Source organism: Sander vitreus, chromosome 9 (genome assembly GCF_031162955.1).
Source record: "Sander vitreus isolate 19-12246 chromosome 9, sanVit1, whole genome shotgun sequence".
Lineage (NCBI taxonomy): Eukaryota > Metazoa > Chordata > Actinopteri > Perciformes > Percidae > Sander > Sander vitreus.
In genome coordinates this window covers 19,357,026-19,373,025 of record NC_135863.1, presented here as the reverse complement: position 1 = coordinate 19,373,025, position 16,000 = coordinate 19,357,026, and the positions used below count along the sequence as shown (strand labels likewise).

At 40.0% G+C, this 16,000-nt stretch overlaps 2 protein-coding genes across 2 annotated transcripts in view; one reads left to right on the top strand and one right to left on the bottom strand.

Moving 5' to 3' along the window:
- Positions 1 to 307: 307 nt before the first annotated feature.
- Positions 308 to 8,672, top strand: olfml2ba (olfactomedin-like 2Ba). Its single transcript, XM_078259097.1, has 8 exons — positions 308 to 747; positions 874 to 1,137; positions 1,456 to 1,563; positions 2,332 to 2,493; positions 4,217 to 4,445; positions 4,964 to 5,998; positions 7,128 to 7,304; positions 7,393 to 8,672. The coding sequence occupies exons 1-8, from the start codon at positions 544 to 546 to the stop codon at positions 8,004 to 8,006; spliced, it is 2,793 nt and encodes a 930-aa protein (XP_078115223.1). The 5' UTR covers positions 308 to 543; the 3' UTR covers positions 8,007 to 8,672.
- Positions 8,673 to 9,000: 328 nt separating this feature from the next.
- Positions 9,001 to 16,000, bottom strand: part of atf6 (activating transcription factor 6) — a 34,554-nt gene continuing 27,554 nt past the window's right edge. The window contains exon 16 of the mRNA XM_078259096.1: positions 9,001 to 10,565. Coding sequence (XP_078115222.1) covers positions 10,369 to 10,565 — 197 coding nt within the window. The 3' untranslated portion in view covers positions 9,001 to 10,368. The remainder of the gene's footprint in view (positions 10,566 to 16,000) is intronic.

Below are 16,000 nucleotides of genomic sequence, written 5' to 3'. Positions count from 1 at the left end.
TGCAGCTAGAGGGCAGCAAAGCCACAGCTGAGTGCTCAGTGGGCTGCTGTGAGGTGACCGAGAAGCATCAAATCAATATGTAACAGGCTACTCTGTCTTTGACCTCGAGATATTCTTTAGAACCTTTTTGATTTCAAGTTGAATCTATAAGAAAGATCAAGATAAGGCTAAAGGTTGCATTTAAAAAAAATTTTTTTTTATCAGGACTAATACAAATGTGTGCTGCACACTATGTTTGAGGAGTCGTTTGAAGCAGTTCAACTCCTCCTTGCCGGTTGAATCTGGCCCGCCTCCTGTCAGCGCTGCTCCAGCTGCAGATGCCGGCTGCTCTCTCACAGAGTGCACGCTTTCTCTGCACTCCAAATTAGCCTTAGCGTTCACTGACACTGAGCAAGATGACATCGCGCTATAAAGCGTAATCTGGCTATCTCATGGCTCTTCTGGATACACCTCTCTAATTTTGGAGCCAGAAGTAGGCTATGACATTTTCTTGGCAGCTAAAGTAATTGGTGACAGGCTGTGCCTGCTTGCATACTTGCAAAAATGTTTCTCTTTTCGGCGCTCCGTGAGCCTCACAACATGTATAAGTTATGCATTGGCATAGTCATGTGCTGTGCGTTTTTTCCACGGGGCTCTGCAACGCCAAAGACTTGGGCTGCAGATCCCAGGTCAGAAATTGAGAGCGAGGCAGAGCAAAATGACAGACTGCAAGAGGAGATAGATGGCCAGGAGAGCATCCTCTCTAAGGTAGGAGAAAACTTCCCTTTTCTTTAATTCATATGTGTTGTGGACATTTCATCATTTAGTGCGTAAAATTTCAAACGTTTGTGATTGAGCGTGGTGCAAAATACATCCGTCCTCTTCTCTTTGTAGCTGCTGGGTGATTATGACAAAGTGAAAGCCCTCTCGGAAGGCTCTGACTGTCGGTGTAAATGTGTTGTCAGACCCCTGAGCAGGAGCGCCTGCCGGCGGATAGAAGAAGGGAGCGCCGCTGCTCAGGACTTCTACACCGTGGAGACTATCACATCTGGATCAGAGTGCAAGTGCGCCTGCATCGCTCCTCCGTCAGCAGTCAACCCATGTGAGGGAGAGTTCAGGCTGAAAAAACTTAGAGACGCTGGAAAAGAGAATGTCAAGGTGAAGTGCCGTCCGGTCCATTTTTAATGCATAGATTGATCCCATTGATTCTTCCCCCCCCCCAATACATAGTCTATAAGTCCCCATTCTCAAGTGCCAATAGGCTAAAGGCTGCTGTCTTTTCCGGCTGTTAGTTTCTAGAGAGGCATGGATCACTGGAGGTGGATATCACGTGTTATCAACTTCAGCAAAGGGTAGTCCAACATTATAACCAGAGACTCAGAGTTCGGATGGACTATGGATAGTCCTACTGTAGTCTACGCATGGCATGTCTTGAATTGGTAAACCGTTTTGACGGAATCCACTTGATCATTCTAGCTTTCCACCATCCTGGAGCTGCTGGAGGGCTCCTTCTATGGCATGGATCTACTGAAGCTGCACTCCATTACCAATAAGCTGCTGGATCGCATGGAACACATCGAAAAGGTACAGTAACAGTGTTTCTTTTTGTTGTTGCAATGATTAATGCAAATACCTGGAATAACAAATTGCTGGTAACAGGTGTGTTTATATTTGTGGCTTCTGGATTCAGTGGGTCCAAAAAACACCTAGTTTTCAGATGCATTATGGGCTGGACCTGGAAGGAGTGTGCAGGCTTTCCATCACAGGGGAAGTTTATATGCCTGCTTACTGAACTTTTTTTAAATTAGTTGCATTTTTATTTAGGCTCAGATGTGTCAGGGAATGAACAGAAATAAACAATATGCCTCTCAACAGTGAATTTGTTCCTTGAATTTAATCAGAAGCCACCAAATTCAATATACCTAAATGAATCATAAACATCATAAATTATAAAGTTGTTCCACCCAAACAGGTGCAACACACTGGAGGGTTACATGCCCACACAGGGAAAAGTCTAAAATAACTTAAAGCACCTGTGTGAATGTACCATGAGTGTTAAAAGTTCAAATAAATTGTGATTGGAACAACTTCCAATGGCAACAAAAAGCTGGACTCACATTCCTTGTATGTACAGTATTCACACTTGACCATTAAAGCTGATTATGATGACAAGTCAAAATGTCTGCTGTGAAAAAGGCCCATTAATGACTCAAGATTGAAGGCACTGCTGCACTGCTGCACTGGAACTTTTTCCTTTTGTTTGTGATGATAAACTGATGATTGCAGCTTGTTTTCCTAAAACCATGCACAGTATTTCTGTTAATATCTCGATTTGTCCATGACTGCATGAAGGCAGTGTCTCTGAACTACACTACGGATGAGGTGAAGCCCCAAAGGAGCCCTTTGATCCAGGCAGATGGAACTGAAAACCCACCCACCCCTGTTCCACACCGACACCAGGACCAGAAGAGACTCAGTGAGGTCAGCACGGCCGCAGCATATAAAGACCCAGATGTAAGTGACATCTTGATATCACAGGGTTAACAGACGTAGAGGTAAAAAAAAAAAAAGAGGCTGAGCTATGAATGCCTGTCTGTGGTAGCTTGATAGTTCTTTATTTTACTGTACTATAACAACATAGTAATAACTACATAACTGTTGGCACTGAAAGTAATTATTTGCCTGTAGCTAGTGCCATGACATAACAACTGTAGGTGTAGTATTTACGTTGTATTTACTAATGTAGGTAATTATTGATGCAAAAGGGTGATTCACTTTAACTGCCAAGTAAACCAACATACTGTAAATAATAAGTAGTCACTTGTAATTTATGCTTTCAAAGGAAGTTAACACCTAAAAATTAAAGTTGTAGCAGGTATGTTATAAAGTGACTGTCACACTAAGAACATTACTTAGCTAGTAGATAACAAATTATACAGTAATTGTTAGGGATTTACCAGATAAGTAGTTAGTTAGGAATCCATGTCATTTGCTGCATTGGTAATATATTCAATCATTATAGGTTTACTGTAGTTTTCAATAATTCCACCAGAATTATCTAAATCTAAAAATCTAGATCTACATCTAAAAAGTAAACATTTTGCTGTAAATTGAAGTGCTATCATTATTTTTTTTGTTTCACACATTAAATTACACGAGTGTGTTATGACTTACTGTGATGTAATTCTTGAATACATTTAAAGAATACATTTATTTAAAGATAACTTATTAATGGTACAACTTGATAATTGATTGCTTTTATGTTACATTGTAAGACAAATCCTGATATACAGTATTCTATATTAAAAGCAGATGTAAAGGATGTGACTGAATTAACTGAATTCAGGAAGAAGAAAAACCAAGTATAAAAGAAGTGATTGGATTCACATGTTGCTGCTCAGACTGCAAAAGCATTATTAAGTTTTGTGTACCTTCAAAACAAAAGAAGCAATTATGTGTTCTTTCCACAAAGTCCCTCATAAAATTATCATCTCCATGGTAAACATGTGAGGTAATTGGAAGGTTTGGCAGACCCAGTGGACAACAGCAGAGCTCAGACCAGTGACTGTACCACTGGGGCCTGATCCATGACAGCTTTAGTATGAACTGGAAAGCCTGTCCAGCAATGTTGGGTGGACTTGGGCTTCACATGCAAGTGATTCACAATTTTAACATGTTTTAACAAGAGCACTTGTAAGAAGCATTATACAAAGTTATTAATGAAAACTGAAACTACAATGATTTTTTTTTTTTTTAATTAAAAGTTTCCGTGTTTATTAGACTTTATTGTCCCCAAGGGGAAATTCTTCATCACAAACACCTTACGTTATGGACACAGCACGCTTACAGACTAACACAAGTACAAACATACCGGAATGGCATGCAGAGAAATAACACAGACAGATAACACAGACAAAGTGGCAGTGATTTATCTGGGTCTCTTGTTAAGGGCTGCTATGGCTGCAGGCACCAGGCTATTGCCATAGTGAGCTCTCTTGCACATTATTCAAAGATAATTCAGGTTTATTGCAACTGGGGGGTCACACTTTTTAGTTTTGGTTATCATTTATCAGCAGGGCCACACGGAATTCTGCGTCCGCATTGACAAATATTGGCTCAGTATGAAATCATACATACATGATATATAATGTACATAATATAACAGATGTTTTATCGTACTGCATGGATTATGTTTTTGCATCATAGAAGGTTTGTGTGTCCATCTGTCCACTAACAGGAAAAGTATGAGGAGAAGTTTATTGGGGAAAATCTGTCCTTCCTTAAGACAGAAGGTTCTGCTCAGATCATTGAGGTCAAACCACAGGCGACTCTCAAAGACGTGGCTAACAAGGAGGCTTCTCAGGTGTCAAAGACCGGCCCCAACGGAATGATCATAAGAGGAATGACTTTTTATAAATCAGAGCCAGATCCGATGGTGGCGGATGACGGGGAGCCTGGAGAGAACTGTAAGTGCAAACCCTTAGTCAGCATTAAGGGCTAACATTAGAGAGAGAAAAACTATACAAATGAAGAAAAAACAGATCTAGAAAAATCTGAAAACTTCACATTACTGTGGTGTGATAATCAAGTGATTATCCGATTCATAGCTATGCTTAAAAAGATTATTTTTCCACACTCTGATAATCATGAAACAGGATAAGTGGTTCAGATGGATAATCGCATTAGATTACAGTACATTACTTGATGTCAGAGAATATCAGAACATAAAAGTTTATCTAAACTGCCTGCCATCTGTCAGCTGCTCTGTCAGCTGCTGTGACCACTGCAACAATGTACAGTTATAAATGGGTTCGTTCCTGTTGCTTCTACTGTTAGTTTGCACTGTAATTTGTGAGAGACGCCTTACTTTACAATTTTTAAGGTATTGGATAATAATAAAACAAAGACTATGTGTATGCCATCATTTCACATTTTTCATGGCATTTTCTCATTGGACCAAACTTTTTCCTATCCCCTTTTTTAGTTTTTGAGTATCATGGATTCAGTGGTGATGGTCCTAACCTCTTGATTGAGGAGAATCTTCTACAACACAGAGCCCATCGCCCCAAGACGAGAGTGGGAACAAGATTATTTCGACCAAAGACAACAGGTCCTTTGCACGGTTCCACGAAGACCAGCCAAACAACAAAACCAAAAGGAACTGAGCCCACCTCAAAAACTCATAATGAGGTTATCAGTGCCATTGGAACCACATCAGTGAATGTGTCTACAGATGTACAGAGTGACGCATTCACAACGAGAAGCGTCATGTTTAAACCATCCACTACCACACAAAACACCAGGACCACAGACACTGCATCTCAAACTACTCAAAGAATCACTACTGGAATCACTCAGTGGCCAACCCCTTTGATGGCTGAACCAACTGGCACTTCTTTAAGCTTCACTGAAAAGGAAACAACCAAAACTACAATGAACACAACCCAACCTTCCGCAAATACAGCCACAAAGGAAGTCCTACCAGCATTCACAACAAGAAATATGCCAACCACTGTGATGGAAACCTCGACCCAGGAGGTGAAAGACCAAATGCAAACCATACCTGGCAGCACTGCCGCTCATTCAAGCACACTTGCACCAAACCCAGCCACGGAGGCTTCAACTACCAGCCCAGCTTCCACTATGACCATCACAACCCATGCTGCCCCGACTTCAACACCAATACACCCAACAACAGATTCCACAATGGCAACCTCCACCGGGGCAGCTACAACAACATCAGAAGAAGAAACGGAATCCACCTACCTTTCAGGCTCAACTTTGCCTCCTACCACACAGAGACTGATCACTTTGTCTCCCCACACTTCTCTGCCTTTCACCACACCTGTGACTACCTCTTCGTCAGCCCCCGCCACCACCACCACCACCACCACCAGGCAGGCTACTCACGTCAAACAGAAATTCAAAATCAGCTGGGATGAGGAAGAGGGTGAGGAGGGACACCCGGAATTAGATGAGCCAATGCAAAGGCAGGAGGAATCTCCCTCAAGAAAACCCGGTAAGTTGAAATTTTATGTCTGCTATTAATTTAATCAATACCAAATTCATTCACACTGTTTTTAAAGAAAACAGCTACAACTTATGTTACAGTCTAGACATGTAGATTGGAAGTGCAAAGGAAGGTGAAATGAAACAAAATTGCTAGCAGCTCTTTGAGACTGTATTTACTATTTACAGTGGTGAGCTTTGAGCTCAGTGCTAATGTCAGCATGCTAACATGCTCACAATGACAATGCTAATATTCTGATGTTAAGCAGGTACAATGTTTACCATGTTCACCATCTTAGTTTAGCGCGTTAGTCACACTAGTCAGCACTAAACACAACGGATGCTGATAGGAATGTCTTTACTTTTGTAGGTCATGACCCAAAGTATTGAATAATGCAATTTGACCTGATTATGGCGCTAGATATAAAAAATAAAAAAAAGTCTGAAGTTCGCCAAAATCAGTAGGTTTCATATTCCTGGAACCATGGATATCTCTACCAAATTTCATGGCAGTCCATCCAATAGTTAAATAAGACATTTCTCTAAAAATCACAAATATCAATTTCATGGTGGTGCCAGAGAAAAAGTCAGGGCATCATTAAAGTGACAGGCTTCACCCTCTGGGATCCATGAATGCCTGAACAAAATTGCATGGCTATCCACCCAGTTAGTTGTTGAGATATTTCAGTCAAGACCAAAGTGGTGGACTGACTGACTGACCAACTGACCAACTAGCTGACAGACCGTCATTGCCGTCCCTGGAGCCACACCACCAGAGTGGCTAAAAAACATCTTCACAAGTTCTTATAAACGCTTATCCCCAAAGATATTTCCAAAAAAGAAAATATCCCGTGAAATTTTAACATAATGTAATTAGTTTAAAAAACCAAATGGAAATTACTGACAAGCCTTAACACTTTTTATATTCTTATGAAAGATGCCATTGAGAAAACCATAACATTGATATTGTTCTGTGAATCTCTATAATTCAAATGCTCAGTCCTTTATGGCAACCTCACCCTTTCCGTGATTCAAACTGGTTAAATTAAAGCCTCTAATTATTTTCAGACTCTCTGACGTAGGTCTGGATGATGTTAAACCTCTAAATCCTCTCTCATGGCTCTCTGACTCTTTCACAGGGCAGTGTAAGGACACTTTGGCAACAATCTCAGAGCCAGTAACTCACAACACCTACGGCAGGAATGAAGGAGCATGGATGAAGGATCCAAAGTCTGATAATGACAAAATTTATGTCACAAACTTCTACTACGGAAATAATCTCCTGGAGTTCCGTAATCTGGAGGTTTTCAAACAAGGTAAGAGCCAGTAGTCACTAAATGACTTTTTGTTTTCCTTTTGCTTTGATGAATCTCATGCTTCTTCATTCTTCTTAATCCTTTCTAGGCCGTTTCACCAACTCATACAAGCTTCCTTACAACTGGATTGGCACAGGCCATGTGGTCTACGATGGGGCTTTTTATTACAACCGTGCTCTCTCCCGAGACATCATCAAGTTTGACCTGCGTCGGCGTTACGTGGCCGCCTGGACCATGCTGCACGATGCTCTGATCGAAGAGTCGTCATCACTGTGGGAGTGGCGCAGTCACTCAGAAGTCGACTTTGCCATAGACGAGAGCGGCGTGTGGATCATCTACCCGGCGCTGGACGATGAGGGCTTCTTACAGGAAGTGATTGTTCTGAGTCGACTGAACCCCTCAGACCTCAGCATGCAGAGGGAGACCACCTGGAGAACCGGGCTTAGGAGAAACCACTACGGGAACTGCTTCATCGTGTGCGGCGTCCTGTACGCTGTTGACAGCTACAACAAAAAGGACGCCAACCTGGAATACGCCTTCGACACGCACACAAACACTCAGATGATTCCCAGAATGCCCTTCACCAACAACTATACCTACACCACACAGATTGACTACAATCCCAAAGAGGGTGTTTTGTATGCGTGGGACAACGGACACCAAGTCACATACAACATTAAGTTTGCCTATGTAGACCCTTAGGAAAGGGTTGACTAGTTATTTTAGTTATTTCTATGGTTTGAATGGATTGTAGATCAATCCACGTGGCCTTCAGTATGGAGACAAATGGGGGCCAAATGTACAAATATACTTAAGTGTATTGTGACTAAATTGTTTTGTTCTTATCGATAATGTTTTTATTTTGACCTGGAATAAATTAAACGGTTCCTCAGTCAACACATCAAGTTTTACTGTATATATTGTAATACTGTAAAAACGCCCTATAAGATAAATGAATGTAGAAAGGTGTCAGAACCAGTTCATGTCTAAGGTTAAATAATGCTTTAATTCACAGAAGCATACTCTTTGAACAAATCCCCAAATTATGTGGAGAAATGACTGTTTTGTACACATTTTTTTGTATTACATTTTTCTTTGCATCATATGCCACAGGTCTTCTGTGTGGTAATATCACAGGCATTGCTGTTGGCTTTTGTCTTGTGAAAGCACTTACTCCCTCCATATCAGTTTTGAGGAGACTACAATAAAGTTCAGAAATACTAACAGAAGATGTCTTCTTTGTTTGGCTAATCACAGTTCATGTCAAATTCAAGTGGCTTTAATTATAGCGTATGGGTGTTGATTCAATTAGAAGACCCAGGATAGAAGACAACCAGGTAGAGAAAAAAACCCCAAAAAAGACAATTATTGTGCAAGCCTGTAATTTACTGTTAATAGATGTAAATTGAGTTGTTGTGGAAGACAAAACTCAATTGAACAGTCAATCTATTGTACTTGTTAAAGAAAAAATATAACAATGCAGTTATAGAGTTTCCCCTGGCAACGTAAAGGATACACACAAAGTTATAGTAAAATCCAGTGTTTATGCACATAATAGAATACAAAAAACAAAACCATTGTTCAACTGTACTCTTGCGTGATACCTAAGTGCTGTTGGGATGCAGTAAAAACAATGCGGTGAACCAAATATATTTTTTTTAAACCAAAGAGAGAAAACAATTACACACAAAGTGTGTAAAACACAAGGACGTGTTTTTATGGGCATCTGTTGAGCTAAAACATAATCATCTGTACAATCATGCAGTAGCTAAAAGAAATGCACTTTCAGGTACAAGTAAGGTAGGTTGCTTTATCAACATATACAAAAAGGTACTAATTCTGATGATGTATCATTTCTTATTTGTTATCAATTTTACATAAACAATATGAGGCATTTAAAGACTGAACTGATCTTCCCAGGTTCTGCATCTATAGTGCAAAAAAACTCAGATAATGCAGCTCCATCAAAACACCAATATGGGCACAAAATAAAATAAAAGTGCAATTTAGCCCGCGGACGGAGAAATCAGGACTTGCTTTTTTCACCAGTGGTTTTATGTCAAACATGGGCTGTTTTAGCTCAACGGTTAAGGCAGGTGTTTCAAATTTGATCAAGATAAAATCTCAGGATGTCCACCCATTGAAAAATCTCCTAGTTCTAACATTTACAGTATGTTTCCTTCCAATCCACCATTTGTTATTTCATATACAATATGTAATTTGGTTTTCTGGAGTGGATTACAATAAAAAGTTCCCACAATGCACGCATAATAATTAGACAAGAGGAAAAATTTAAATTTTTCATCAATACAATGCTAAAAACAAAGAAATCCTTAAATTAATGGAAACCAGCCAACACGATAGTGGTTAGCCTACTAGCTTTCACAGATCCCCTGACTTCCTGAGTTTACTGAATGCCCTATTCTTACGTGTAATTAATCTGGCATCTCTTACTGTTTCACTGTTAACACAATGTGCTTTATATAGAGGGGCAAACAGACTACAAATGAGTAAGAGACATCTACTCCATTTTGTAGCTATGATACAAACACAGAACATGTTGTACTTCTAAACATTAATATCACAAATGCCTTTCCAGTGAGATCAATCTTGGGTGTATAATCATTTTCAGTTTTATCCTCTGGCTTTGCAGCTTGTTACCGAAATGAAGAACCCAAAAAGAAAGAGCAGACATGATAAGAGCTGCTATGGGGCAAACGTATTTGCGTTATGACGGGGTGACTCAGGGTTCAATGCTCAGCCCCCTGCCGTTAAGCAATTACTCTTATGTGGGGCATCTGGGGTTACAGAGAGAAGTCAGTTTAGCCACACAAGGAGCTAGCGTCTGCTTGGGCCAGACTACCTCGGATATCAGTCCTAATAAAGAATGCGGCCGACAATTTGAGCTACCTTTGCCTTTCATTCAAAACTAAATCAAGTCAGTGGGAATTCACCAGATTTAAAATATACTTTATCACACCAAAAAAGTGTTAACTGAGGTATTATCTTCTGTTTGTCTTCTTGGGTTTAGTTAAGGAGTTCTCATAATAACTGTTGGATAATCTTAAGCAGAGCCCATTAGCACACCGACAGGAGGCGCAGCCTGGCTGTCTGTTGATGAGTGCTGGTAAAACGTGCCTGTGCGGTTGACCCGGAGCAAAGGTGGGATGGTGGAAGACCTGATGTGGAGGATCCTTGTGTCCGTTACTTCACAGTCAATCTGCATCATTACCTCGTAGTCTTTGTCCCTTATGATGCTGTCTGTAACGGCAGGAGAGGAAGCGAAAGGTTGTTAGTTTTGATGCATAAATAAATAAGTTATTGTAGATTAATTTGTGTATTTTCTCCATCACCAGTGGATTTATAGCCTGACATTGTCATACTCAGATTCTAGTCAGAACATGAGTCTGATACTGCTCCATTGGGCTGTGATTATGGGGCGGATTTCAACCAAACCAGGAAAAAAATGCCTTGGCACTCAATTGGATAGACCTACAACCAATCAGAGCAACGGAGAGTCAAAGGCAGGCTTCGACCAACCCCCAAGGAACAGCGCCATGTCTTAAAGCAACCATGGGCTTAGCGGCCAACGGTGGAACTGCACCCCTCTGGCCCAGAAAGACTTTTCCCATAAACTTTGCATGGCAAAAGAAACTTCATTTCAGCAGATCATTTTTTTGGGGGTACATCAACTTACCAGCCCAAACACTTAAAAGGGTCCTTGTTTAAAACGCAACGTTTTTAACATTTTTAACATTCACTAGTAGCCGAATCCAGAGTTATTAAACTAGGTATGATGAACGCGCTCCTCCCCCTCTTAATACATCCATGGCTTTGACAGAGCAAAGGCGGCAGTTTCTGTGTCGTGCGGACGGGTGTGGCAATGAGCGGTTCTCTGTTCCTCTTTTAAAATGAACGCGCTGTCGATATCTTCCATAACAGACGCGATGGCGGAATCTACACATCTCAATTCTCCACTGGCAGCCACCTTCGTTGTAAACAAATTCAACCCAAGCGCTCTTTGGTGACGTGGTTGATTACGTTACTGTTGATCATCTGTCCATCATCGTATAAAGCCCGCCCTGACAATTTGATTGGTCCAAACAGCTCTGGTTCGAGCATAGTTGCTCCACAACGGATCAAGTCCAGACCGAACTTCCTGACCTCAAATGTTGTTGGCGGTGCTAAATTCGGCTGGCATCCAGGCTAGTGGATTTATGTCACAGCAAAAGATTTAATGAACTCAAGACGAATGGTGCTCACCAAACTGCCAAACTATTTGTCATCATAATTACTGGCAGGATTTTTTTGTCATACTGGTTGCAGAGAGACATGATCAGAGAGTATTTTGGGGAGTGTAAAGTATTGTTTGAGGCAGTTAGGGCTGAGAACCGCAGCGAGAGAGGGGTGGATACAGGGTCACACATAGAGTCCAGAGGTGAGTCACATTCTGGATTTCTCCTTCATAGAGATAAACAAAAACAACCCTAAACAAGAGCAGGACATGCAAATTTGAGAGGAGAAGAGAAGAAACTCTGGAATGAGTGTGGGAGAGAGAAAGAGAGAGCGATCACTGATGAGGAGTCAGGATCCTTCAGGCTTTGTGTTGTGTTCAGATAAGAAAGAAAAAGATCGATGTGGATGAGTCAGTGTGGTTCTTGGATTGTGGTCTCCCACAGCCTAACTTTGCTCAGCCCGGGGGAAGAAAATGCTTTAGAGTGGACACGCTTGTAAAATCCTTTGCTAGAAAAAGCTATTAACAACATGCTTAGGGATCCCTTGTGTATTTACATTAACATACTTAAACTTGTGGCTGAACATGTGGCTTCCTATGAATGTCGGCGAGAGAGTCAAAATGATAGCAACATTCCCCATATGGAGCACACAAGCCCAACACACCTCAGTCAGTTTTAGTGCACTCTTATATGACCCAGGAATGGAGCTGTAGGTGTCTTTAAAATGCCTGCTGCAAGTTGTTTAAAAGCTGCAGTCTTTTTCCAGACACCTGTGCAAGACATCAGCTTCTTCTGCCTCTCTGCACGATTTCCACGGACGCACTTTTATAGAGAGTTTATCAGATTGTACAGTGACAATAGCCCCTTCTGCAGCCAAAAGACTCCACCACGGATGTTCATATCATTAAAGGATTAGGAGACGTAATGCTGAGTATGACTTCATCTGCTGCGGAACTTCTTCTTTTGCACCTGCAGCGAAACTGGAACTTTTCAAATGGCTTCAGTGTTTCAACAGAAATCTCTGGAAGTCATCCTCCGGGTTAGGATTTTGACACGCTAAGTCTATCTCAAATTAGGCTTCTGCCTGAAGCAGAGCTGGAAAAGTTATTTTCTGTGTATCTCCATATAGCTTGATGAGATCACAACTGATTTTTTTCCCCCCTCATGGTTCAAGGTTCTGTCATTGCTGCAGAGTCGAGCCTGTGGATTCTGTTCAGTTCAAAATAAACTACTCCGACATTACTACCACTTAGCTCATTTAACTCCAATAATAAATAGAAGTCCAACAGATAGGCAGCACAAAGTGGAAAAGTGTCACATGCATATTCCAAATGCACATGAGGAGGATGAATATAATGGAAATCCTGCAAATTCTGATGGACGTATAAAATGCAAGCACAGTGGGGGAAAAAAGAAGCAAAACATCTTTGAATAAAAGGGGTAATCATTTTGTACTTATGGAGGACTTAGCTTTATTACTGAAATAAAATTTCTGCAAAATATTTATGATATATATTAGGAATGTCACGATTCAATATCAATTTTAAGGCTCAAGATTAGATTCAAAATCGATTTGATTCAAAAACGATTCTCGATTAAAAAAACGATTCACAGTATGTAAATGTAGTTACTTTTCACATGTGATAGCAGTAGACATACAATTTAAAAGAAAAGAAACAACAAATTAAATGTAGTTTGATATTACTCTATACGTCTTCCTACTATAAAATAAAAACTTTCGCAACTAAAAACTGCAAAGTGCCAAGCTTTGGCCAGCTTTCAAATACATTTAATTCAAGTATAAAATAAAACTGTTAAATAAAAATTGCTTTTCGTTCAGAGTTCGGTGGGAGTTTAGAGCATTGAAAGTGTGTGTTGGTTGACTGGCATGTTAGGTACTTTAGGTTGTTGTACGTCCACGTCTTTAATGTTAATCTCTGGGTGATGGCGTACCATGTGAGTTCTCAAGTTTGTGGTCTTTCCAAAATAACTTTCGCTTTGCAAAGCCTGCATATAGCATGATTCCTATCAAGTTCCGTCTAACCCCTCAAGGTTATAAAAGCCGAGGTGTGTGTGTGTGTGTGTGTGTGTGTGTGTGTGTATGTGTATGTATATGTATATGTATATATATATATATATATATATATATGTATATATATATATATATATATATATATATATATATATATATATATATATATATATATATATATATATATATAAACACTAAGTGCCTTATAAAAAACGGAGCAGAGATGCAGCAGTCTTGGGTATTGCAGGTGCATGAGTTTGGCAGTCCTTTTAAAGTTAGTTGTATTTAATTTATTTCTTTTGCAATGTTACAGCCAACATACCTTGACTTTACTCCATAAGTACACAGAAAAAGAAAAGACACTGCTTTGTGTTGCAGCCCACATATATCATAATTGTTTTGCCCAATGTACTATTTATTATTATTATTATTATTATTATCATCATCATCTATCCTCCAATAAAACAATCTCACACCAAAACTAGTCTATGTCTAGGAGTTGGTGAAGACCAAAACAGAGCTCAAAAGGAGAGTAAATATTGGACTTACAGAAACATGACTTCAAATAAATGTTAATGTTGCTCTGTGTCTGCTGGATGTGGACACACTACAGGCAATTGTTACAACGTTATGTGTGGTGATGTGTCAATGCTGTGTTTACAGCTTGTTAAAAATAAAAAAAAGAAAGAAATCTATGTATGCAGTTTTAAGTGGTTACTTTATGTTCTGTAATGTACTGTATGTCCCTTTAACGAGATCCCATAATTATTTTGTAAGTGCCCAATAATTACAAAATAATGACACTGTAATTTGTGGGCCATAGTCTAAGTCATTATCCAAATTGAGGTTTCCCATTTAATTCCCCATACTGTTTACATCCACCTTTCACCAAATTACCAAGTGTCTAAATTCTATTCAGCCAACTGCTTGAGAAGCCTGAACAGTGAAACAGGAAACACACAAACATCCAGCCGCTTCAAACAGCAGCTCTTTGAAGAAGCTGCCAAATCTACCGTCCTGCTCTGCGTGGTCTCCTTCCCCCTTTTACTAGTGCCATCTGGAGATGTTCCAGAAAGTTTCAGCGACACAGTGAGCTGGTGTGTGCTGATAAAACCCTGATTTCTGGCATCCGAGGAAACCCGAGAGTGCATCTTGGGAGAATGGTGGCTGCCAGCCTGGCACAAACACTGAAGAAAGCTATTTTTTTATTTTTTTTTTGTAACGTCAGAATGGAAGCAATTCATCATCAGTATAATCATGAAATTACAGGGCCAATACAAATAAATTGGGTCGTATAGGATGTCAATTAGGCAATTTACATTCACATAATCCACTAATCCGGCCAATTTTCTGAACATTTTGATTCAGAAAATTTTGCCTTTTATTAAATAAATGGTTGGCACGTTCTAAAGTAGAAGAACAAGCCAACGTTGAACAATAAGGCAATCTTTTACTATTATAAAATGTATGTCACAGGCAATAACAAGACTAAAAGAGTCTGTAGGAGCTCTATGAGGCTTTGGCACAGCAGTGTTTTGAGCTAAATGCTAACATGCTCACAATGACAATGAGAACATACTGATGTTTAGCAGGTACCATATGTTCCCTACCATGTTCACCATCTTAGTTAAGCGTGGTAGCATGCTTACATTTGCAAAATTAGCACTAAACACAAAGTAAAGCTGTGGCTGATGGGAAAGTCATTAGTTTAGCAGGAAGTTAGTGTTAAAGCCAAGTACAGAACATTATTTAAATTTTGACCTGATGATGGCACTAGAGGAAAAGTTAAGGGATTACCAAGTTATTAAAATTAATCCTTACGGGAACATGATTGGCTAAATTGAATTTTCATGGCTATTCATCCAATAGGCATGTCACTAAAAAACAAAATTGGCAAACTCATTGTGGAGCTAGAGGGAAAGCAATGGGATAACCAAAGCCAGTAGGATTCATTGCCTGGGGACCATGAACGTCTGTACAAAATTTCACTGCAAACAAACACTTGTTGAGATATTTCAGTCTGACTCTGTACATGGCTGATAACCAGCTTTATGTATAGATAATTAAGTCACTGAGGCAAATAATCACCTGCACAAGCTTATTTTTGCAAGGCTGGCAAGGGTTAAACATTTGGGTTGGTAAGAGTGCACTTCTTTTCAGAGTTTGTTTAGATTAGAGAAGTAGGAAAATCTGACCCCCAACTCCTTCAGTGGTGCGGAGCTCTACGTTGAATGCCCAGTGAAAGCTGCCTGTTAGCTATGGAGCACATATACAATCTCAGAGAAGTAAAAATAGACTGCACTGCGTCTCCCCTGTATGATCCACCTGTAAATGATGTCATCTCCAAAACATTCCTCTCCTCCAAACATGTTGCTTCCACTTGATTGAGCTACTTTCAAACTCTGGATCGTTAAATAAACACAACCTTC

What these genes read in the sequence shown, in the direction of transcription:
- olfml2ba (XM_078259097.1), top strand. Translation starts at nt 544, where the DNA reads ATGTTTCTCTTTTCGGCGCTCCGTGAGCCTCACAACATGTATAAGTTA. An exon ending in CAGCATATAAAGACCCAGAT is followed by an intron (nt 2,494 to 4,216) that starts GTAAGTGACATC and finishes GTCCACTAACAG; the next exon opens with GAAAAGTATGAGGAGAAGTT. An exon ending in CGGGGAGCCTGGAGAGAACT is followed by an intron (nt 4,446 to 4,963) that starts GTAAGTGCAAAC and finishes CCCCTTTTTTAG; the next exon opens with TTTTTGAGTATCATGGATTC.